Source organism: Nanorana parkeri, unplaced genomic scaffold (assembly GCF_000935625.1).
Source record: "Nanorana parkeri isolate BGI_ZX_2015 unplaced genomic scaffold, ASM93562v1 scaffold29, whole genome shotgun sequence".
In the NCBI taxonomy this organism is placed as follows: Eukaryota; Metazoa; Chordata; class Amphibia; order Anura; family Dicroglossidae; genus Nanorana; species Nanorana parkeri.
In genome coordinates, this window is record NW_017306297.1 from 1,929,669 (window position 1) to 1,954,059 (window position 24,391).

Below are 24,391 nucleotides of genomic sequence, written 5' to 3' on the forward strand. Positions count from 1 at the left end.
ATGCGCAGTTCACATTTTCGGCCGGGAAACGTGGAGAGACACAAAGTAAGTATTTGGACGCATGCACCCGCATGCAGACACCGTGGGACAGGAAGTGCCAGCAAGGACAGAGGAGTCAGCGCTGGATCAGAGACTGAAAATTACACGAAAGAAGAAGATCGGATTAAGAGACATCATTTAAGGTAAGTGCTTTAATTAACATTGGCGGAGGGAAACAAAAGTTTCTTTTAATGTCACTTTAAGGGTCAGATAATCCCATAAAGTAAATATTGGTTCATTTTGTGTAAAAGTCGTTTTCATTTCTGGAGAAGTCAGCAGTGAGATTTATTCTCTTCATGTAACTCTTACAATTGCTGGGTTGGTTTTACGGCTTCCTTTGGGCAGTCACCTGGGACGGCATTTGGGACAATACACTTTTCCATTGAGCATAAAGATCTTTTATTTATATGACCACCCAATATTTGTTAGGTCATCTCATTGTTTTTTTCATTTCAAAGGTAATTTACTAAAATGCTGATACATTTTAAACTAGTGTCACATTTACTAACTAGGGTCAGTGATAAATCTCTGGCAGGATAAAGCAGATATGACCCCTGCTTTCCTTGTATTCTGTAATGTTGAGATTCAGAGTGTATCATATTTTATATTGATAGAAGATAGAACCCAAGCCAAGCAATAGGTTTAAATAGGAGCAAAATGTAAATAAGATTCTATTTCAATTAAAGCGTATCTAAACTAAATGTGTGTGAATGGGCCCCAATGGTAATGCTAATAATGGTTGTTACATTTTGTCCTAGAAATGACTTATTTGGTTTTGAATGTCCTTGATGTACACGGTCTGTTATTCTGTGCTGTCATATAAAATGTATATGTTTAGACAACATACTGTAAGTAATGTACTATGCTGCAAGGACCATGTAAAACAGCAAACGCCATGTTTGTTCCTCTTGCTTGGGACAGTGAGCAGACAGGTTCATATAGATAATACTGTTAGCCTGACATTGATCTGAATCCAAGTGATACAAATCCCTATTAATCCCCATTTTAATCTGTAATACTGGAGGGCCTGAAAACAATCTTGCTATTGGATATTCATTAAAGAGCATCAAGGGTGATAGTTTTAATTTCTATGCAGTTAGGACAGGGTTATGGTAAGCATAAAATCTAAATTTTTTTGTTTACAACTACACTCTAAAATACTAGAGCTCAGCAATTTTTACCGGGGGGCGGGGGGAGAATTGTACTGCAAAGTTCACTTTAGCCAGCACAGTAAGGTTACCTCTCCTGTCTGTAATGAGGTCCTCTCTCTGCTCACTCCTTCTGTCAGTGCGCACCTTGTCAGCACATTTGATTGTGGGACACCTGATTAGCCCAATGAGTGCTGCGGTACAGGGAATTACAAGAAGAAATTGAACATATTGCAGCTTACCATTTCTTGGGGGTTTTTTTAGGCTTTTTCCCCCTTTATTTTCACCTGGTGATCCAGCCAGTAGGTCTGTAATTTTTCAACTTCCTTTAATATGCCAAGCTGGCTAGAAAAAGTGGCAGATAGGGGGTTAAGACAAACCATTTACCACTGACGGGGGTGAATACAATGGTAAACTTTGATTCATTCATGTAAAACCTTTCACCCAAAAGGAAAAAAAAAATCTCCTTTAACTGCTTAACCTTCTTGGCGGTATTCCCGAGTGTGGCTCGGGGTTACTTTTCTGTACCATAAGCGGTAACTCCGAGCCACACTCGGGAATACACAGCGCGTCTCTTACCTTGTCCCTCGAGCCGCGCTGTATCCTCCAGCCGATGCCGGCATCTGTCTTCCGGGTTCCGTCCCTTGCAAGCGTCCACAACGCAGGGGGGCGGAACCTGCGGGAGATTCAAAAGAAAAAAAAACGAAAATAAATAGAACGAAAAAAGGAAAGAAGAAATCATACCGCCAGGGAGGTTAAAAAGTGTCAGCTGGAGTTTAGCTTTAGTCTTCCTCCCATGCTCACCCCCAGGACATCTCCTGAGTGTCTCCTATCATCTGGAACTCCCTACCCTAATCTGTCCACTTATCTTCTGCTCTGTCCACCTTTAGGCGATACTTGAAAACTCATCTCTTCAGGGAAGACTATCCCCACCACTATATAATAACTGTCCTTTACTTCTTCCATTAACTCACCCACACAATTATTACCTTTTGTATCACTTGCCCCTCCTACTAGATTGTAAGCTCTCATGAGCAGGGCTCTCTTAACCCTCCTGTATAGAAATTGTATTGTAACTGTACTGTCTCCTCCATTTTGTAAAGCACTGCACAAACTGTTGGCGCAATATAAATCCTGTATAATAATAATACAGTAATAATTTGTTAGTCAAATCCACCTAACCTAGTGCTTCTGATACTACCCTCTCCACAGGGTGACAATGCTGCTGTCCAAGAGTACAGTTATTGGACTGACTGGATCAAGACCATACGGGAGAGGTCTATATCATCCACCAATCTCCTAGGACTTCTGTAATCACTAACCTGATAGGGCATGATCAGGACAATTACCCTCTATTAAAAAAATACATACAAGATTTTATAATGAAGTGATTAGTGAATAAGAGTATGTGCCTTACGTAGGAACTGAAGCTCAAAGTATACTAGTATGCTGAATGTGACGGGTACAAATGGTAGGAAAACCAATCTTACAAAAGGCTGCCATACACTCACAAGACATTAGTAGTATGTTAGGCCCACTTTAACAATATACAACCTTTAGTGGAACTCTAAAATTCATGCTAAACATTTATTTTATGCCAGCTTGTTTGTTATAAATGTTGAACATTTTCCCTATGCCAGCAAACATTTTAAGCTTTTGTTGCACTATCAGTCAGAAGGGAGTTACTTTTCTGTACCATAAGCGGTAACTCCGAGCCACACTCGGGAATACACAGCGCGTCTCTTACCTTGTCCCTCGAGCCGCGCTGTATCCTCCAGCCGATGCCGGCATCTGTCTTCCGGGTTCCGTCCCTTGCAAGCGTCCACAACGCAGGGGGGCGGAACCTGCGGGAGATTCAAAAGAAAAAAAAACGAAAATAAATAGAACGAAAAAAGGAAAGAAGAAATCATACCGCCAGGGAGGTTAAAAAGTGTCAGCTGGAGTTTAGCTTTAGTCTTCCTCCCATGCTCACCCCCAGGACATCTCCTGAGTGTCTCCTATCATCTGGAACTCCCTACCCTAATCTGTCCACTTATCTTCTGCTCTGTCCACCTTTAGGCGATACTTGAAAACTCATCTCTTCAGGGAAGACTATCCCCACCACTATATAATAACTGTCCTTTACTTCTTCCATTAACTCACCCACACAATTATTACCTTTTGTATCACTTGCCCCTCCTACTAGATTGTAAGCTCTCATGAGCAGGGCTCTCTTAACCCTCCTGTATAGAAATTGTATTGTAACTGTACTGTCTCCTCCATTTTGTAAAGCACTGCACAAACTGTTGGCGCAATATAAATCCTGTATAATAATAATACAGTAATAATTTGTTAGTCAAATCCACCTAACCTAGTGCTTCTGATACTACCCTCTCCACAGGGTGACAATGCTGCTGTCCAAGAGTACAGTTATTGGACTGACTGGATCAAGACCATACGGGAGAGGTCTATATCATCCACCAATCTCCTAGGACTTCTGTAATCACTAACCTGATAGGGCATGATCAGGACAATTACCCTCTATTAAAAAAATACATACAAGATTTTATAATGAAGTGATTAGTGAATAAGAGTATGTGCCTTACGTAGGAACTGAAGCTCAAAGTATACTAGTATGCTGAATGTGACGGGTACAAATGGTAGGAAAACCAATCTTACAAAAGGCTGCCATACACTCACAAGACATTAGTAGTATGTTAGGCCCACTTTAACAATATACAACCTTTAGTGGAACTCTAAAATTCATGCTAAACATTTATTTTATGCCAGCTTGTTTGTTATAAATGTTGAACATTTTCCCTATGCCAGCAAACATTTTAAGCTTTTGTTGCACTATCAGTCAGAAGGGAGAGGATCAAAGGTATTGTGTCAGCAATGACATATCTGGCTTTATCCGATTCTTATGAGACTGGGCAGACCTAGAGCAAGTCAGCATAGCAAGTTCATATTTACAGTGTTCTTGTTATAAGGACACCAGATAACTGTAGTGTAAGCCTAATTGCACCAAGCTCAGGTTTCAAGTGTAAACTTGAGGATTGTGGTAACACGTGTGTACACTACAAGTATGAATAGAAGGTGACATAAAAAAAACCCATACATGACAATAAAATAACCGCCACTAAAAGAAAAGTATGAACACCACAAGTTGTTGGTAACCATAGTATATGTTTACATTGTACTTACTCTGTAAAACCGTCATAGGTTGAAAATTGAATGGGATATATATATATACACACACACACATTTTTTTTTAATGGTTACAAGCACCTGTGAAAAAATGCTATAATGTGATGATACTTTCAAAAGTAATGCAATGAATAGTTTTTATCTATCACTTAACCTACAAAATGCATAAACATAAAAGCCTACATTAAATCCGTATTTTCTGATCTCACCTTGTGCCTTTAAAACAGCATCAATTCTTCTAGATACACTGGTGTTTTCAGGAATTCAGCAGGTAGGTTATTCCAAACATCTAGAACTAACAACAATTCTGTTCATTTTGGCTGCCTCAGTTGCCTCCATCTTTTCATGTAATCCCAGACAGACTTAATGATGATGAGATCAGGGCTGTGTGGGGGCCATACCATCTCTTCCTGGGCTCCCTGTTCCTTTCGCTGAAGATAGTTCTTTATGACTTTGGCTGTATGTTTGGGGACTGATAAAATGCCTCCCTGATAGTACTGCATGATTTATATTTATATGCTTGTACTTTTTAGCACTGAGGGGACTGTCAATTCTAAACCAAATCCCCAACACCATGTGCAGAAATAGAGCCCTAAACCTGTAAGGAGCCTCCACATTGTTTTCCTCTGCCTGCTGATGTCCAACCTTGTTTCTCTCTACAGGCCTCCGACAAACAAACTGTTTCTGTTACAGACAAATATTTCAAATTTGGACTCATCAGCCCAAACACCTGTTGCCATCTTTTTGTACAACCGTTCTTGTGTTTTTGAGTCTTGTTTGCCTTGTTACCACATCAGAAGTAGGTGTTTTAGTTACCAGTCTTCCATGAAGTCCACTTTTGACCAAATTTTTAGGGCCAAATTGAAACCATGATTGTTGACTCAGAACACAGAGGCAGTAAGTGTACTTCTACACAAGGGCGTATTCACCACAAGGCAAATAAGGTATTTGACTTGGGCGGCACTTTCCAAGGGGGTGGCAAAAAATGCCACCCCCAAATCAGTGCGGCAAGCCGGGCCACACAGAATCAGGCAGCCTTGACTGCCTAATCAGCCAAATTAGGCAGCCGCTCATTGGGTCTCGCGGCCGACTGATTTACCTGAGAGAGCTGCCGGGTGGAGGAGGAGGTGGTGGGACCGGAGGCAGGGCAGAGGAGGAGCCGAGGTGGGACCGGAAGCAGGACTAGGCGGGGGCCAAATAAGATGTGGCCAGGTTGGAGGAGGTGCTGCAGAAGTAAGCTGCAGGCGGCTCGGGCTGCCCATACCCGACCATCTGACGGCGGGATGCCTCGGAGGCAGGCTGGGGGGCTTCAGGTAAGAGGAGCTACACATGTGTGCAGGGAAAGGGACCCTGCCCAGCCCATCATAGATCCTGCACAGCCCACCTGAGACTCTTAGGTGGGCTGTGCAGGGTCTGTGAGGGGGTCTGCGGTGGGCTCTGTAGGGTCTCATGTTGGCTGTGCAGGATCTATTGTGGGGTCTGTGGTGGGCTCTGCAGGATATATGGTGGACTGTGCAGGGTCTTTAGTGGGCTCTGTTTGGTCTCAGGTGGGATATGTGGGGGTCTGTGGTGGGTTCTGCAAGGTCTCATGTGGGCTATGTGGGGTCTGTGGTGGGTTCTACAAATTCTCAGGTAGGCTGTGCAGGGTCTATGCTGGGCTATGTGGGGTCTATGGTGGGCTGTGTAGGGTCTGAGGAGGGGTCTGCAGGGTCTCAGGTGGGTTGTGCAGGATCTATTGTGGGGTCTGTGGTGGGCTCTGCAGGATCTATGGTGGGCTGTGCAGGGTCTGTGGTGATCTCTGCAGGTTGATGGTGGGATCACAAGAGATCCCTTACAGCCCACCCTGGGCCCCCGGTTTCCCTGCTAAGATACTAACACGCGTGTGCGCTGTATCCACCGACTGACAGGTTACGGAAATTTGTCTTAAACAGGAAGGGGGGCGGAAAATTTAGATTTTGGGGGTGCCAGAGTGTGGTCTTGCCTAGGGCAGCACAAAACCTAAATACCCCACTGTTTCTACACCTTTTCATCCATAATCTGTCTGACATACCTCCAGCAGTAGCAGCCTATTAGCTTCCTATTGCAGAGGCTTTGTCAGAGTCTGACAAATCCTTTAAGGATTTTGTTCCGGAGGAGCCACTGGCAGCTGCCACAGCTCCCAGATATAAAGATACCATATCGGATCCTATTGATGCTGTGTCTGCCACCTAAGAATTAGAACAACCACCTATAACTTCTACATGTGCTGTTACTAGTCTGGGATCCCTGAAATGCTCTAAGACTATTAAAACATGTCTGGTACATGCCTTACTTGAACTTGCTTTGTATAGAGACTGGAAAACTCATGATAAACTGTTCATTCCTCACAAATGTTTTACAGATCAATACCGATTTGAGGAGGCCTTTATTAATAAGTGCCAGCTGTGGATCCAGTGTTATCCCGCCTAATACAACATTGATCATACTGATTGAGGATGCACCAGTGTTCAAGGATCCCATTGACAAATGTTAGTGGAAACCCTTTCCAATTCATTGTTTTCGCTAGAAGGACCTGCTATGCAACCTTCACTTGCCATAACGTCATTCTATCAAACCCTAGGAGAATAGACTAAGCTTATGTCAAAGGAGCCAGCTACTATATTCAATGACCCTTTATTTTCAGTGCTTAGAGCTTATGTCTCCAGCCCTACACTGTGGCTTAGATGTTAGCCGACATTGTCCTTCCTATTTCACAAACGAGTCCCCTTCATGTGAATATGCAGAGGACTCTTTGGCTGAAATGTTGGTCCGCAAAACAGCAATGTAAAAAACACTTGCTGCGCATGCCTTTTGATAGTGAACATCTCTTTAGAGTTTCTTTATGCACTCTCAAAAAGCATGTCACTGTGGTTAAGAGTATTCATCTATCCCAGCAAAAGAAGCCTAGGCCTCTAGCTGAGAAAAATCACTCCTCCCCTAAGGCAAAGATGAGTTCCTTTTATTGCTCCCAGGCTTCATCCTTCCAAAGCCAGACCCAAGTCAGGGGCCCAGATTAAAGAAGAACTCCAGGAAATCTAACAATTAACCCTTGCAGTGGTGCTATCCCCATACTGCAATGGTTCACTGCTAGTTTTGGTCTAGGCGCTAAAATAAAGAAAATATACTCATCTGATCCTGGGTCCGGCAAACATGCCAACTCACCTCTCTCCCCCTCCACTCTTGTAGTGGAACGTTTCTCGGCATCCTCACATCTAATGCAGCTGCATTAGACATGATGATGTCATGGGTCCTTAGACTGCCCAAGCCCGGGGAGAAGAGGCTGAGGGGATCGGTCTAGCAGTAAGGACTGAGGATCGATTTTCGGCATGAATCCCCTCGACTAAGGTCAGTTGAGCAATTGACTTTTGTAGAATTCAACTGAGTGAGCAGGCCCACACACAGCACTCTTACCAGCAGGCATGGCCACATACAGTCAGCAGGACTTGGCTGAATTTCAAGCAGTGTATGGCCAGCTTAAGTTGTGCAATTTTCTAAAAATAATGTAGCCAAAGAGTGGTGGGCTACAGCCTGTACATTAAACAACTCTGTAAAGACCATGGGCAGCTGTGCACCAGGACCTCTGGAAACGTAAGCACAATTCAAGCAATAAAAGTGTCTGTCTGTAGCCTAGTGTCATGATCTAGGATCAGGTGAGAGTAGTCGGTGAATCAGCAGCCAAAGGTCGGTACACGGGTAGCAGTATGAGTAGATTGTAGCACAGAGGGAGCAGGAAGCAAGATAATGGCAGGAGCACAATAATCTGGCAAACAGGAAGTGCAGAGGCATGGCTTAAATAGGAAGTTCAAGGGAGGAGCAAGGAGGTCAGAGTTCAGCAGAAACTAGGTTTAACTGAGGAATACACCGGAGATCAGACAAGGAGCTATCCAAGGTTCTAAAGTGGCTCAGCAGGTAGAACCACTGCCAGCTACAGCAGAGGTCCTGGGTTCAGATGCGATTCCTGACACCTAGTTAACAGTCTCTTCAGAATTTTGACTAGTATTAAATACAATTTTATTCCTGCATTTAAAGCAGAAAGTTACAGTTTCCTCTCCGACAGTTCTGCGATTCCCTTTTGATTTGCACATAAAATGTAAAACCAAATCTGATGTAAAATATGTGCTAGGCCTTTCCCCTGTAGAGTTCAGTGACTGCTTTTTAGCTCCAGGATGTGATTCAATAACTTGTACTATTGTTAGAGAAGTGCTCGATAGACTATCAATTGTTAGACTTAAGATACTACTAAATATTTATCTTATGTACAATAATATTTCAAAAAATTTCAGTATTTTGTGTACTTTTACTTATGAAGATCACTTGTGTCTAGTATGGGAACATTCCCCATTTAGCAAACTCTGCACACTTAATCTTCCTTTAAAGTCTATTGTAGTTTTACAAATGACCATTGACTTTGAACCTCTGATTGAGGTCCACTTAAGCCCATTAGTCAGGGCAGACATTCTCATTGTGGTAGATTACTGTGTGAAAATAAATGAAGTCCCCTCAATATCTTATCTTAATGGGAAAAGGCAATACAGTCAAAGAATTTCCTTCTATTGTGTAGTCAAATCTGTCTATTGTCTCATTTTCCCAGATTTTAAGTTGATGTGAGCAATTCATCTTGTGCTTGTAGAGAATCATTGAAATGTCTGTGAGTGGGGTTTCCTAAACATAAATGTATAGCTTTTTTTAAGGAAATACCATCATCTCAATAAACTTTTTAGCCATTTAATACACTAAAGAAAAGAATTAGGGTTCTTTTAATTAAAGCAGACTTGCAGTGAGAGGAAAATGGAGGTTGCCATAACTGATCTCCTTTAACCACCTCCGGGCCGGCCGTAGTAAAAAAACGGCCGGCCCGAGCTCTCTAGATCTGAAAGTCACCTGGCTGTCTTTGGCTTATGTGATATCAGAACACATGACCTCATAATTGTTAAGGATCCATACCTCAGAAAGTACTGAAACATTGGAACAGTGTGATAGCCTGGAAACTAGCATTGTCAAGAAAGGTCAGCAACAGAAGCATCCATATTCTCTTGGTATAAGTTTACTCCAATGGCAAATTTGGCATTTGCCCTTGGCAGTCTAGGAATAGGGACCACAATATTATTCATCATAATTGTTATTGTGCATTTAAAGGGAAGCTATAATTGTTTTAGGTCAATCTTATATTTGCTTTTAAAGTTTATACATTTTTAAACAGTTGTTTTTATATATTTTTCTTAGCATCTATATACACTCTTTGCTCTACAAATATTTGATTCCCAGAACACTATGGGTTAGGTAAAGAGATAGCAGCAGCCTGCCTTGAATCTCTGCTTGAGGGAAACTTTAGACAGGGGTTTCCGTTGAGGGATAAGGCTCCACTGAGACCTTTCCAGTCTGGTATTGTGCATCAACGCACAAATGTTAATGCACGTTATGTTAAGGCACGTTATGTTAAGGCAGCCCATTTATTTAAGCTGGCTGCCAGTGCACCGCAATAAACCAGAAATTGAACCTAAACTATTTTTCCAATGCAGTACACCACAGCATATGATAGTGTGACAGCAATCGTTGTGGTGCTCTGCATCGTAGATATGTTGGAGGAGCGTTCCTCGGGGGGTGCCAATCATAATGAATGCTGCACACATTACTGCAACATATAGGCGAGGAGCAACATAATGACCAAGTGTATGACCTTTATTTCAACCCATCTCTAAAAATGTTAACTAAGATTCCTCTGCAACAATAGCAGTGCTCTTTCTATGCCTTGAGGCTCATGCTTCTGACTTCTAGCAAAATCTTTTGTGGTAGTTTGTTTGGGAACTGCAAGTTGCTCTATGATGGCCACAAGTAGCAAAAACAGAGAAAGAATGGGGTTTTGGAGAGGTATAACACCAACGCTTGTTTTGTTTTGTTTTTTATTTGGTATAAAAAGTATTTATTTTACATATATTTGTGGCTGAGTTGCTGTTGTTCCCAGTTGCTTCCACTTTGTTACAATACCATTACCATTTGATTGTGGAATATTAGAATTAATTCCTCTGAGCAATGTAACACATGGATCCATTTCAAAAATCTCCAAAAAGAATCTCCAGAAAGAATGTGCTTTAGGCGGCTATGCCGGACAGAAAGAGTCCAATCACCACCATCACCCCTGCACCATAACCACCTAACACTTACCACCCACTGAGATGTTTGGATATAGACAGGATTCCCTGGATCAAGAGTAGACGGGGATTGAAATCCTGACGTAACCACTACGTCCAGAGGTCAGTCTGGGGACCCTGGGGCCACAAGACGAGGGACTCCAGGGATGTATGAAGATCAAGGATCGCCTGTGCTGAAAAATTGGTTCTACTGTCAAAATCCATATGTATGAAACCATATACCCCACCATGCATCCTCACATCTACATATGTACATGCATGCATATCCATAGTAATGGATACTACATAGTAATGGATACTAGATAGGGGGAGCCCAAACCCCATTCAATGTAGCGTGTACAGTAGTGAACTACTGTTTTGTTGTGGACCTCTTGCACCATATCTTGACTAAGAATGTCTTTGTTTTCAAAGAGACGCATTACCTCCAGGTGCAGGGGGTGGCGATGGGGAATTGCTGTGCCCCGTCCTATGCGAACTTGTACCTGGGGGGATGGGAGCGCAGTCTGTTTTCTAATGAAACAATACAAGATTGGCTTGATAACATCTCATTGTGGCGACGCTACATCGATGATGTTTTCTTTATCTGGACCGGCACCCTATGTGAACTTGAGAAATTTGTTGCCTCTTTGGCCACAGATGATTTCAATCTTAGATTTACCACCAGTTATAACCAGAAATAAATGACATTCTTAGATGTCACCATTGCGACAAGGGATGACAATTACCTTATGACTAAATTATATCGCAAAGAGACAGCGGGAAATTCCATTCTGCACGCCTCCAGTTCACACCCACGTTTTTTAAAAGACAATCTCCCCTACAGCCAATACCTCTGACTAAAACGGAACTGCTCAATGGATAGCGACTTCCAAAAGGAAGCGAGGGCTCTGCAAACTCGTTTGTTAGAGAGGGGCTATAACAGAAAGGTTCTTATAAAAGCCTACAATCGGGTACAAAAGAAAGACAGAGTCCAAATACTATATGGAGATAAAAAATCAACACATAAGAACAAGGTACCACAGAAGCAAACAATTAGAATGGTTACAACATTTCCCAGGCACCATTCCATGATTAGAAATTGTATTAAACGCCACTGGCATCTTCTAACTGATGATGATACCATAAAAAAGCATATCAAGGATACTCCAGAAATAGTATTTAGGAGAGCAAGGTCCATACGAGATAGGGTCACCCGCAGCTTCTACGCCCCACTTTCCCAGGGTTCAGCCTGTGGGGAGGAGGGGGTTTAAAAGGTGCGGACACTGCAGCTACTGTAGGTGGTTTGTGGTAGGAAATATAGTCCCCCTACCGAACAACCAGAAGTGGAAACTGAACCATACAATTAACTGTCATACTACAAATGTGATCTACTTGATGAAATGTATATGTGGGGCCTTCTATATAGTGAAAACATACAGACCAGTATGGAAGAGGGTTTATGACCATCTATACTTAATAAAAGATGGTAAATTAACTTCCCCCATTAGTCGGCATGTGGGACTATGCCATAAATTTGACCTATCGGTTATGCGGTTCCACATCCTAGACCAGTGATGGCGAACCTTTTTGAACCCGAGTGCCCAAACTGCGACGCAAAATCAATTTATTTACCTCAAAGTGCCAGCGCTTAAAATAAGTTTAGTACTGTATTGCAGTTCGGGCGCACGGGTTTAAGAAACGTTCAACATCACTGCCTTAGGCCCCTTTCACACCAAGCGACATACCTTACAAGCGGGCCGGGATAGCGTGACTGTTTGGGGCGATGTTCCAGCGACGATCGCGCGACCTTCATCATCGGGCTGCATTCAAAAATAGAAAACATCACGCGACATCCGCGGGAAAAAGGGTCCTGCTGAAGCGACGGGCGACATGGAGCTGTACATTAGAACAGCTCCATTGAATAACATTGGCCGGCGACTTCTTGCAATATCGCGTGGCAAAAATGCGAGAAACAGCGGGATTTTACGCACAGTGTGAATGAGGCCTTAGGCAAAATAGGGAAACACGCATATTCAAACATTTATACACTTAATAAAACACATAAACATACACACGTAATGAAACACACACATCACGCACTTATTAAAACACACACATTACACAAACACAGAACTACTAATAAAAATGAATAAATAAAACATTGCCCCCTCTCCTGCTTACCTGTTTTGCAGGGAGGTGGGCTGCATAACCGGCCCGGATTGCGTACTGAGGCGATCCCGGTCGGATCTATTTCCATTCGTGGTCCCTGAACCTGGGCTCGTGTGCCAGCAGAGAGGGCCCCTCCCTAGCACGCGTGCCATAGGTTCGCCACCACTGTCCTAGACCATATACATGAAGATATGAGGGGTTGGGACGTGGACCAAAGACTGTTACAAACAGAGACCCGGTGGATATATAAATTGAGGTCCACCACTCCTCCAGGTCTAAATGAGGTGCTTAGTTATAAGCCATTCCTGTAAGGCTGGGGCCCAAAGGGACTAATGTTGCTGGAAAGCTAATGGTGCTAAAGAATAAATGTTGCTCATTTCGGACAACCGGCTATGAGGGATGGTCTCATAGGCGGGGTAAGACTATTAACGAAATCATGATACGTTGGATTTTCCTCACATGAACTTAATCAATTAAGTATGTTTAATTGGATCAATGTATATATTTATATTGTTTTTGTTTGGCTTTCTTAATGATGTATACTTCATGTATGGTAAAATGATATAATCTGTTTCAATGCACATAGATACTCCTAGATGGTAATCTTATGGCAATATCATACAATAGGGAATAACTCCCAATATTGAAGGGCTAGAGGGGAATGTGTAAACATGGTGGCTGTTCTGTATGGACAGAGATCCCTCAAAACCGTCCCCTTTCCCTCTCCCCCTAATTACTACCTATGGGGGGTGGACCCCGATATTAAGGCAGTGACTTTTGGACTTCAGTATAGACACCCACGTAAACAATTAGAATGCCCAATAGAGAATAGATCCAAGTAGTTAGCAGTGGATCAATTTGAAACGGACATTGCTGGCCACCGCCGACTCGCTTTGGCTAATTCACTAGATTACTTGAGATAACATAATCCGCATATGCAGGACTGTGCTGCACTTACCTTTGAATGTATTCTTCACTTTATTATATTTGGTATAACACACTTAGAGTAATTAGGACATATGCAAAAATTAGATACCAGAAGGAGTATACTCTCTCATTTGTGATGCACGCACTTATATAATCTCTTTGAGACATATGCACATATTTAACCTTTTTAAAGTTCAACAATGTGGGTAAAGATTAAGATATAGACGCATGAGCACTTATTATTATTTTATATATTAAAACTTAATTGAACAATAGGACAGTACCACCTGTAAACTAATTTAAGTAGACTCACTTAGGGACACACACTTTGGATGGTATATTAGTTCACTACTGTACACGCTACAATGAATGGGGTTTAGGCTCCCCCTATGTAGTATCCATTACTATGGATATGCATGCATGTACATATGTAGATGTGAGGATGCATGGTGGGGTATATGGTTTCATACATATGGATTTTGACAGTAGAACCAATTTTTCAGCACAGGCGATCCTTGATCTTCATACATCCCTGGAGTCCCTCGTCTTGTGGCCCCAGGGTCCCCAGACTGACCTCTGGACGTAGTGGTTACGTCAGGATTTCAATCCCCGTCTACTCTTGATCCAGGGAATCCTGTCTATATCCAAACATCTCAGTGGGTGGTAAGTGTTAGGTGGTTATGGTGCAGGGGTGATGGTGGTGATGGGACTCTTTCTGTCTGGCACATTCTTTCTGGAGATTCTTTATGGAGATTTTTGGAATGGATCCATGTGTTACATTGCTCAGATGAATTAATTAAAGATAATATATTTTTTGTTAGACTAATCCATGATTCCCTGAAGAAGCAACGTGCGAAACGCGTAGGGACTGGATATATGGATCTCCCACTTGAATGTATACGATTATTAAGTAATATGAAATTGAATTTGAATTGAATATATGGAGATATAGGACGAATATGGTTTTATGTTCCTGCCTACAATGTATTTGATCTAGGTCTGATTCAATGAATTTTGTATACATATTTTTATATTTATTATATGTAAAATAAATACTTTTTATACCAAATAGAACAAGCGTTGGTGTTATACCTCTCATCAAAACCCCATTCTTTCTCTGTTTTTGCTACAAGTGGTTATAACCCATAGGGGGAGAGGTCACACCGGGGGGCCACTGAAGTAACAATTCACAATTGTATTTCTATGATGGCCACAACACAAATTAAAATCAAACTTTTAGATACTAACTGGCAGATCTAAAAACTTTGACTATGATGGGGGTATTAGATAACAGAGAGTTCTTGTTTAAAACACTTACAATGTACCACTTGCTATTCTTTGAGTAGTTCATTTTTAACTTTATGAGCAAAGTTGATCACAGTATTCAAATCATGAAAGTATTGTAGGACATCGCAAAACTGCCATTGATATTAAAACTTTATGATGCAAGGCTCATTTACATTAAACTTATCAGCTTCTGTAGCTAGGAAAATGGGGCAACCAAATTATATTCAAAGTACTTTGTGCTATGTGATTGTGGTTCAGGCTGGAAGCTGTGCCACAAATCCTGCTAGCAGTGGCAGTCTAGAAGCACTATAGACAGTCTTGGATATATTAGTTGTTACTTGAGCCCAGGTGGGCAACATGAAGTTCTGCATCCCTTACATGACTGGCTGACATTGAATTGGATAGCCTTTCAATATACACTATATTGCCAAAAGTATTGGGATATCCCATCCAAATCATTAGATTCAGGTGTTCCGTGAAATTTCCTTGCTACTAAATATTCCACAATCAAATGGTAATGGTATTGTAACAAAGTGGAAGCAACTGGGAACAACAGCAACTCAGCCACAAAGTGGTAGGCCACATAAAATGACAAAGCGGGGTCAGCCCATGCTGAAGCGCACAGAAGTCGCCAACTGTCTGCAGAGTCAATAGCTACAGACCTCCAAACTTCATGTGGCCTTCAGATTGGCGCAACAACAGTGCGTAGGGAGCTTCATGGGATGGGTTTCCATGGCTGAGCAGCTGCATCCAAACCTTACATCACCAAGTGCAATACATAGCGTTGGATTCAGTGGTGTAAAGCATGCTGCCACTGGACTCTAGAGAAGTGGAGACGTGTTCTCTGGAGGGACGAATCACGCTTCTCTGTCTGGCAATCCGATGGACGTATCTGGGTTTGGCGGTTGCCAGGAGAACGGTACTTGCCTGAATGCATTGTGCCAAGTGTAAAGTTTGGTGGAGGGGGGATTATGGTGTGGGGCTGTTTTTCAGGGGTTAGGGTTGGCCCCTTAGTTCCAGTGAAGGGAACTGTTAAGGCATCAGCATACCAAGACATTTTGGACAATTTCAGGCTCCCAACATTGTGGAAACAGTTTGGGGATGGCCCCTTCCTGTTCCAACATGACTGCGCACCAGTGCACAAAGCAAGGTCCATAAACGCATGGCTGAGCGAGTTTGGGGTGAAGGAACTTGTTTGGCCTGCACAGAGTCCTGACCTCAACCCGATAGAACACCTTTGGGATGAATTCGAGCGGAGACTGCAAGCCAGGCCTTCTCGTCCAACATCAGTACCTGACCTCACAAATGCGCTTCTGGAAGAATAATCAAACATTCCCATAGATACACTCCTAAACCTTGTGGACGCCTTCCCAGAAGAGTTGAAGCTGTTATAGCTGCAAAGGGTGGGCCAACTCAATATTGAACATTACGGACTATGACTGGGATGCCATTAAAGTTCATGTGCATCTAAAGGCAGGCGTCCCAAAACTTTTGGCAATATAGTGTATCTTTCCATACAGCTTACCCATTAGAAAACTAAGATTTGATTGCCTTGATTTATTTATTTTTTATAGACATATATCATGACCTGGATGAATGAGATCCTTCACAGACATATTGTAACACATTTTGGGGAACAAAAACCCTTAAACCTGTACGAGAATATGAAATTCTGAATTGAGAAAGCAAGCAGCATGACCAGCGAAACATCTTCAAGAAAAATACAGTAAGTCCAGTTGCCTTTATTTTTATTTTTTACAGACACACAAGTCCAGGATAGGTTCCTACTAATAGTAGTAAGGCCGTTAATATGCTATTTTAAACATTGTTGGTGCTCAGGAAAAAAGTATCTTCAATATTTAGCTGGTCAGGAGAACTTGCCTGAAAAAAACTATATTAAACCAGTATTATAGTAATAAACAGAAGAAGAAGGTAAATCATTGGACACTTTTTATGAGCACACTTTCTGAAGACCACAGTGGACACAAGCCAGATTACAAAGGATGTAGTAGATCATTGTCAGAGAGATAATGAGTATGTTTGCTATAAACAAGCTGTTAGCAAAGTTTGAAGAGGTAGAACACATTGGTGTTTAGGGAAAGATTCTTGGCTGCACTGAGTGGAAAGCAAACCATGCAGGTCTTGAGGTAAAGTTCAGTCCGTGTTGTAAAGCTTTGATTGGGGAAGCGGGTTTGGCTAGCAACATTGTTTGAAAAAACACTCAAAAAAGTAGCCTGCCAGGTACGAAGATTTAACACTATTTTAGGCACTCCAAAAACTTTTATTTTTATATGCATTCATAGATGTTTTGTTCATTTTAAAATTATAATGGGACGCTTAAAGCTGCAGTGTGAGAAGAAGTAGCAGCACAATGAGTATTCAATCAGTAAATGTACTGACAAAAATAATTCTGAAAGGAGGAGAAAGCAGAATAAGCATAGAACAGAGAAATTAGCTCATCATTGAGCTGCTTCTCCTTTCACTGTCCAGTCACAGGCTGGGGGAAATGCAAGGTAACCTGGGCTCAGAGGAAGTGGGTTGAATAATGCTGGCCCTCAGACTGAACATCTTGTAGCAGAAAAAAGTACTGCAGGGGAAATCTCTTAATTGAAGCTGAATATCTCAGCAAAATCTGGTTTTGTTATTTTAGCTATGGGCTATTTGTTTGTATCATATTTTTGGCTAGAGTTGCGATTTAACCACCTCCTGACCAGCAACTGTAGTTGAATGGCTGGTAATGGCAGCTATTTTTCTAAATTCTATAAAAGTCCCTGTTTGTACCACACCGGGTGTACACACAATGCCTGCGATCACACAGTCATTACACAGCGCAGATCACAGGCAAAATCCAAAAAGCCAATCAGTGTGGTTCTGTGTCTTGTAATAGCTATAAGCCAATCACAGCAATCACAAGTGTGTACACACAGCCAACCCTTCACTTCCTCTCACAATGGCGGATGACGATTTTCTATGCTTTCTATAAAAAGTCATCATAAGGGCACTGATGCAACAAAAGTCTCTGAAAATGTCTGTAGAGATCTATAATTTTCTGGAATATTTCTAATATTATTATTATTATTATATACCACCAAAAATGCACTATATGTCTGCAAAACAAAATAATATAAAATTCAACAATTCGTTTGTGTAGACCAAGTGTGTTTGTGCATGACCAAGTGATTGTCAAAAACTATCACAGCACCGAAAACTCAAAACTGACCTGGAAGGGAAGTGGGTGTAGCATGCTGCTATTGAGGTGGTTAAAGCATATTTTTCATAAACTGTTTTCACCATTTCAGTTTAGCAGCATCACTGGCCAACTGTACCACATGCTGTTTATTTATATCACTTGGGTACTTAATTGCCTAATTATGTCCAACAGAATTCTCAGTCATTACCCAATGGAGTCGGCCATAATGTAGAACAATCAAATTATTGGGGAATGCAAGGCAAATGGACTTTTGTGTGACCTTGTAGCAGAGGGTGGAGACAACCCAGTGTAGGAATTTCACCACAAAAGTCTCCAAGATACAGTATATTAAGCTGGTTTAAGATATTCAAAGCATCCGTGCCTACGCAATAGTGCAAGAACTGTTTTGATGGAACTGACTTAATAACATTATGACATAGGTTAAAAAAAAAAAAAAAAGCATAGATCTACGGAATTTAAACAAAAGATACAAATAAATGAATTAAAAGCCTTGCGTCCTCAAAACTCTAAACCTGCAGCTGATCCAGAAGAAGGCAAACACCCCTTCTAGAGTATGATACTATATCAAAGGCAAATGGACACTCTCTGGATTCCATTTTGTTTTTTTTATGAAAATCTTTTTCTTTCAGATGCAATCAGGTTTATCAAATTCCTATATTCTTCAGCACCATCTAGGGGCACTAGTGCCATGCAAATGCCATCTATATGATGAGGATTTGTAAAAAAAAACGAAATAACGGCCCCTTTTTATTTTGCCTTAAAAGTGAACAACTCCACACAAAATAGTCCAAATGCGATTTTATGGGCGGATTCCGCACGTTCTGGCTATAGTAATAGCCGCAAATGTGCAAAACGCTATTGCTATGTGTGAACGGAGATTTAGATAATATGAAATCACCTGCACTCCATACAGCGTACAGACCTTGGGTGAGAGGTTGGTGCTCGAAGTGACAACACGGATGGCGCCGTGTCAGATACAGTCCATAATAGAAGTCACCAGCACTCGATGATGTGTGCAAGAAGTAAAGCACTTTTTATTAAATCGTCACATGCGTCAAACAGCCAACGTTTCGGGGCCACATAGTCACTACGTGCTTTACTTCTTGCACATATCATCGAGTGCTGGTGACTTCTATTATGAATGGAGCTTTATTCATAGATTTTTCGGCAGGCAAGTTTGCTCCAATCTGATATGAGGAGATGACAGCAGGTTGAATTTATCTTTAATTTCAACAGCAAGAATCCAAGCAGTGAAGTGTGTGACTTCACTGCTTGGATTCATAGGAGCTGAGCTAGGAACTTTGGTGTAGAGCTCTTGACCTCAGAGTCTGTGAGAGATATAAGAGCCTAGTAGATCATTGAATCCATCACTCAGAACAGGAATGCATTTCTATTTTAGATGGACTTAGCACTTGATACTTTCACCTGATTTTAAACAACATTTTTGTATCAGTTTTCCTTTATATAGCTAGACACATACTAGTAAGAAAATGTTTAATATGAAGCACTGAGATTTATTGTAAAAAATGTTGAAAATAACTGGGTGGAACAAAATCATTGAAAAGTATGTTAAAGTACAGCATAAAGCCTATATCTGGGGGGAGGGGGACACTACCCTTGGAGTATGGATACCCCCACACTGCGAGGGCTAGCTGCAAGTTTATGTCTAAGGGAGGTCGTTTATTACAGGGCTATAGGCGCTATTGATTTGCAGGTTCGTCCGAATCCGAATGCACATGTCTAATGCACAAATACTTTACATTGTTGTTAATAGTTAGGCCTGGTTCACACCTATACGTTTTGTAGCGCGTTCAATGCTCTACGAACGCTCTACAAAACGCTCAAACATAAAAATCCCATTGTTTTCTATGGGTATGGTTCACACCTTGCCGTATTTCAGCCCGCCTGAATGAGCTACAAAACGGCCCACGCCTGAAAAGGTACATGAGCTTCTTTGCGGCGTTTTTGTTGCACGTTTCCATTGGGATACAGCCAAGTAGCCCTCGGAAACGCGTGTCTGTCGCACGTTTTTTATACCGCGAATCGCTGTAAAAACGCGCACCACGAAACGTGCGACAAGCGCGCATATTCGATACGCCTAGGTGTGAACAGAGCCTAAAAGAACAGTTCGCTCTTGAAGTGAAGGGGTAGCCCTACTACGATGTTGGATTTTGTTTTCTGGCTTTGAGGCTCCCCTATGACAGTCAAAACAAGTTCCAAATCCAGTTACTATGTGATGTACAAGCCTCATAAAGTAAACACAACGTTTGCTTTGCCTTCCCCAATGGAGCCAAATCCTCTTCATTTGCGTCTCACACAATTTCCCTCCCAGGGACTGCAGCTCACAGTGGGAGGGTTTCAGTAACAGGACCATTGCTGTCAATCCAGAAAGCAGTGGGCAGGATGAGGTGTGGCCAGTTGCTGATTGACAAGCTACAGGCTTGTGAATCAGTAGAGACAATGCTTATAGTCATACCCCCTGCAACATATTGTTTCATTGCACGGTACTGCAAGCAGGCACAGCCTACATGAGCGTGGAGCAGTGCAGTGTTCTTGCCACCACAACACAGGAAGCTGCATTAGATGGACTTCTCTGGCAGGATCAAGACGTTTTTGTGAGATTTTGCAGGGGAACTAAGAGAAAACTGCAAGTGCAGATCATTCAGTGCTGAAGCACTTTTTATGTGGGAGGCCATAGTTCTACTATAAAGTAATAAAGAAATAGCCCACAGTACAAAATGTTCATCAGGTGGTGATTAATGTACATGAAAAGTAGGAGATAGAACTGTTCTGGGCTTCAAATCCCATATGAATTTAGTATAATCTTCACAGTAAATCCACTCATATTTTCGAGACAGTGACAGTGATATTCCTGATTGAATAACTTTATTAGCCCAGCAACAAGTTAAACTTGTATGCTTTGTTTTCACCTCTGTTCTGTTTTGGTTGTGTCTGCAGGTCGTACTTTCTTTTTGCCATCATTGATTTCAAGGTTTTTATAACTAGGCCAAACAGTGGATGGAAACTGCCATTCAGAATTAAAACTTGTAACATTTAGAACAGAGCTGTCCATAGGTTGGATACTTGGAACGTCACTGTTCTTATTCCAGTTTTGATCTAAATCTTCAAAGTCCCACTGTAAAAACAAAAGTATCAGTTTGTGTATTAGAGATATGAAATGATTGTACAAATCATTGCAGATCATATATTGTTCTTAACACAATAACAATTGTCAGTACTGATCCTCAATGAACTGCATTATTCTAAATTAAAAAATTTAATAAATATATAAACTAAAACCTGTAAACTTTACAAAACAGATAATTAAAGATATAATATATATTTTCATTATATAAATACCCAAAAACTCATACCAATCAGGAAGCCGGGTCATAAGGTGCTGTCCAGCTTCCTGATTGGTCAGGAGGTCAGCAGCAAATTAAGCCGGCTTCCTAGCCGATCAGGAAACCGGTCGGCACGTCATGACGCGCCTCCTGATTGGCTAGGAACCGGTTTCACTTGTTGCTAGGCAGCCTGGTTTCCTGACCAATCAAGAAGCCGGGAGGCAAGTCATTATGTGCCGCTCGGCTTCCTAATTGGTTAGAAAGCCAAGCTACCTAGCAACAAGTGAAGCCGGCGTCCTAGACAATCAGGAAGTCGGGAGGCTGGTCATAAGCCCACCACCCGGCTTCCTGATGGGAAAGGAAGCCTGCTCCATGCTCCCTCGGCACTGCCGGTCAGAGGGAGATCTCCCTCGGACTAGAAGTTATGGTATCGGAGGGAAGTATTGGAGCATTTTGACTCAAATACTCGGTATCGGCAGTGATACCGATACTAGTATCGGTGCATCCCGAATAAATACATGAATAAAACTTTTTAATAGTGGTTTAAACAGACATATTCAGATTTGCTAAACTAATGCTTTTATAGCAAAGATCCCTACATGTTGGACCGCGGTCCGGATCTGGACCGAGTAGCAGTTCTGCAATCGCCGCATGTCTCCCTCTTCAGTCATTGGCTGCTTGGACCGCAGTGTTCCTAGCAACCAACGACATCAGCTTTCTACCCTGCTCAGTATCAGGGGAGGAAGGAAGAATATCGTCTTCCATCCTCCCCAGCAGCCCAAAGTCTGCTCTTATCCCATCTCCCATCTCTTTCTAGCACCGCCTCCCTGGTCCCAAGGCTCCATGTTAAAGTGACAGCAGCATTAAAAGAGCACTCTGTGTGGACAACCTGTGTAAGGGGACACTCTGATGGGAACAATTACTTATTAGTTGTCTTCATCAGAGTGGCCCCTTACATTAGTTGCTGCCATCAGATTGCCCCCTTACATTAAATACAAAATTAAGGCGGCACTCTGATGGGGACAAACAATGTAAGGGAGGCACAATATTATATTAGGTGTCCCTATCAGAGTGCTACCTTACATTGCTTGTCCAGATGAGAGTGCACCATTATTTTTGTATTTAATGTAAGGGGGCACTCTGACGGGGTCATCTAAAGTAGGGCACCCCGATGGCAACACCTAATGTAAGGGGACACTCTGATGGGGACACCTACTGTAATGAGGCATTCTGATGGGGATACCTAATCTAAGGAGGCTGTCTGATGGGGACACCTAATGTAAGGGAGCACACTGATGGGGACACCTAATCTAAGAAGGCTGTCTGATGGGGAGACCTACTGTAAGGGAGCACACTGATGGGGACACCTAATCTAAGGGAGCACACTGATGGGGACACCTAATGTAAGGGAGCACCCTGATGGGGACACCCTTCACTTCACATCTAGACTGTGTAAAGTGTGTGTGTGTGTGTGTGTACAGTAGATTACATCAGCTCTGCCTCCGCCCATCAGTCAGTCAGGGACTGCTGCACACGCAGATGGGGCATGGACTCCGCTCCGCCCCTAGTGACAGTTATGCAACAGGAAACACCTCTGGGAGAGGTGCACATGCCTATAAGGCATGGAGAAGAGCTCCGTCTGATGGTTAACATGATTGCAGTGAGAAATTAACCGGAGGCTGGTGACTGGCCCAATATCTTAAAGATACAGCACACCTTGGCATATAAATAAGAGCAACCACCATATTGTATGGACAGAAGGTGTATGCATCCAACAGATGTATGGATAATATTATGTAGCACTGTAATATTAATACTGGATAGGATATGCATGTAATGCTGTGTAAGAAACGGCTCTGTTAAAAATAACATAGCAGTGCGGTGCCTGTTTATACACACGTGTTTTACACAGTCTAGGAAGATAATGACGTGTGTTATGATGGTTATGCAATTATGTTGTTCTAGATATGTGTGCTGCATTTACATTTGGTTTCATTTTTGAATTTATGTCAGGATAATAATGTCGGTATGACGCCATGGGAGGAGCCGAGCAGTGTGATAGGCTCTGGGGTCATGTAACTGTGTATTTATGTGTATGATTTCACTTGCACTGTATCACATGTCTTGCCTGAGGAAGGGGATCCTGCGTGTCCCTCAAACGTGGCACTTGTGTGATATGTCACATTCACGTCAATTAAGATGCATCATATCTGTAATTGGAGTGCCGGTGTCCTATTCATATCATGTGCCTGTGACGGTGCCATACATCGACCACCGCTGCACCCACCTGCTCATTCTTGGATAAAGTGGTCAAGTGGTCAAACTTAATGAAGTGTTACTTGTGACATTTCAATACAGCTCTAAAAAAATAAATAAAAGTGTGATGCTGCGGGATCAGTGCATCAGAACACACTCCAGCAGCTGTGCATTGCAGTCTAAATGGCGGACTGTGGTTCTGTCCAGACCACAATTCGGACCACGGCTTGAAGAAAATTTTGGTCACTGGACCTCTTTGAATTTTAATTCACAACCCCTGTTTTATAGCATAAATCTTATATGAAAGCCAAACCCACGAACAAACAAATGTAATATATTGCAGCTTACCAGGCTTAAGACGTGGTGGCTGCATTCTTTTTCTGTTTTTTTTCTAAGAACATTTTCAGCAAGTACCGAAATTAACTGTTGATCTTGCCAGAAATGTCGTGTCCTTGTCACTTGTTGAGAGATTAACTGGAAGCAAAAACAATGTTATCTTCCATCTGTAAATTACTAATACCACATGTACTAAAGAGGAAAATAGGCAGACATGTTTAAAGTCTAGCCTGCGTGACAACCATGGCTCCCTCTATAGATACAGTGGAGAAGCGAGCGTAGCCCCTCAGGGACAGGAAGTGTGGCATTTGCATGATTACAAGGTGAAAATATAGGGGGGCG

The 24,391-nt window shown here is 42.2% G+C and overlaps 1 protein-coding gene across 1 annotated transcript in view; it reads right to left on the bottom strand.

The window, feature by feature from the left end:
* Positions 1-21,012: 21,012 nt before the first annotated feature.
* Positions 21,013-24,391, bottom strand: part of TMEM44 (transmembrane protein 44) — a 42,820-nt gene continuing 39,441 nt past the window's right edge. Inside the window, exon 10 of the mRNA XM_018567019.1 lies at positions 21,013-21,249. Within this exon, the coding sequence (XP_018422521.1) occupies positions 21,040-21,249 (210 nt within the window). The 3' untranslated portion in view covers positions 21,013-21,039. The remainder of the gene's footprint in view (positions 21,250-24,391) is intronic.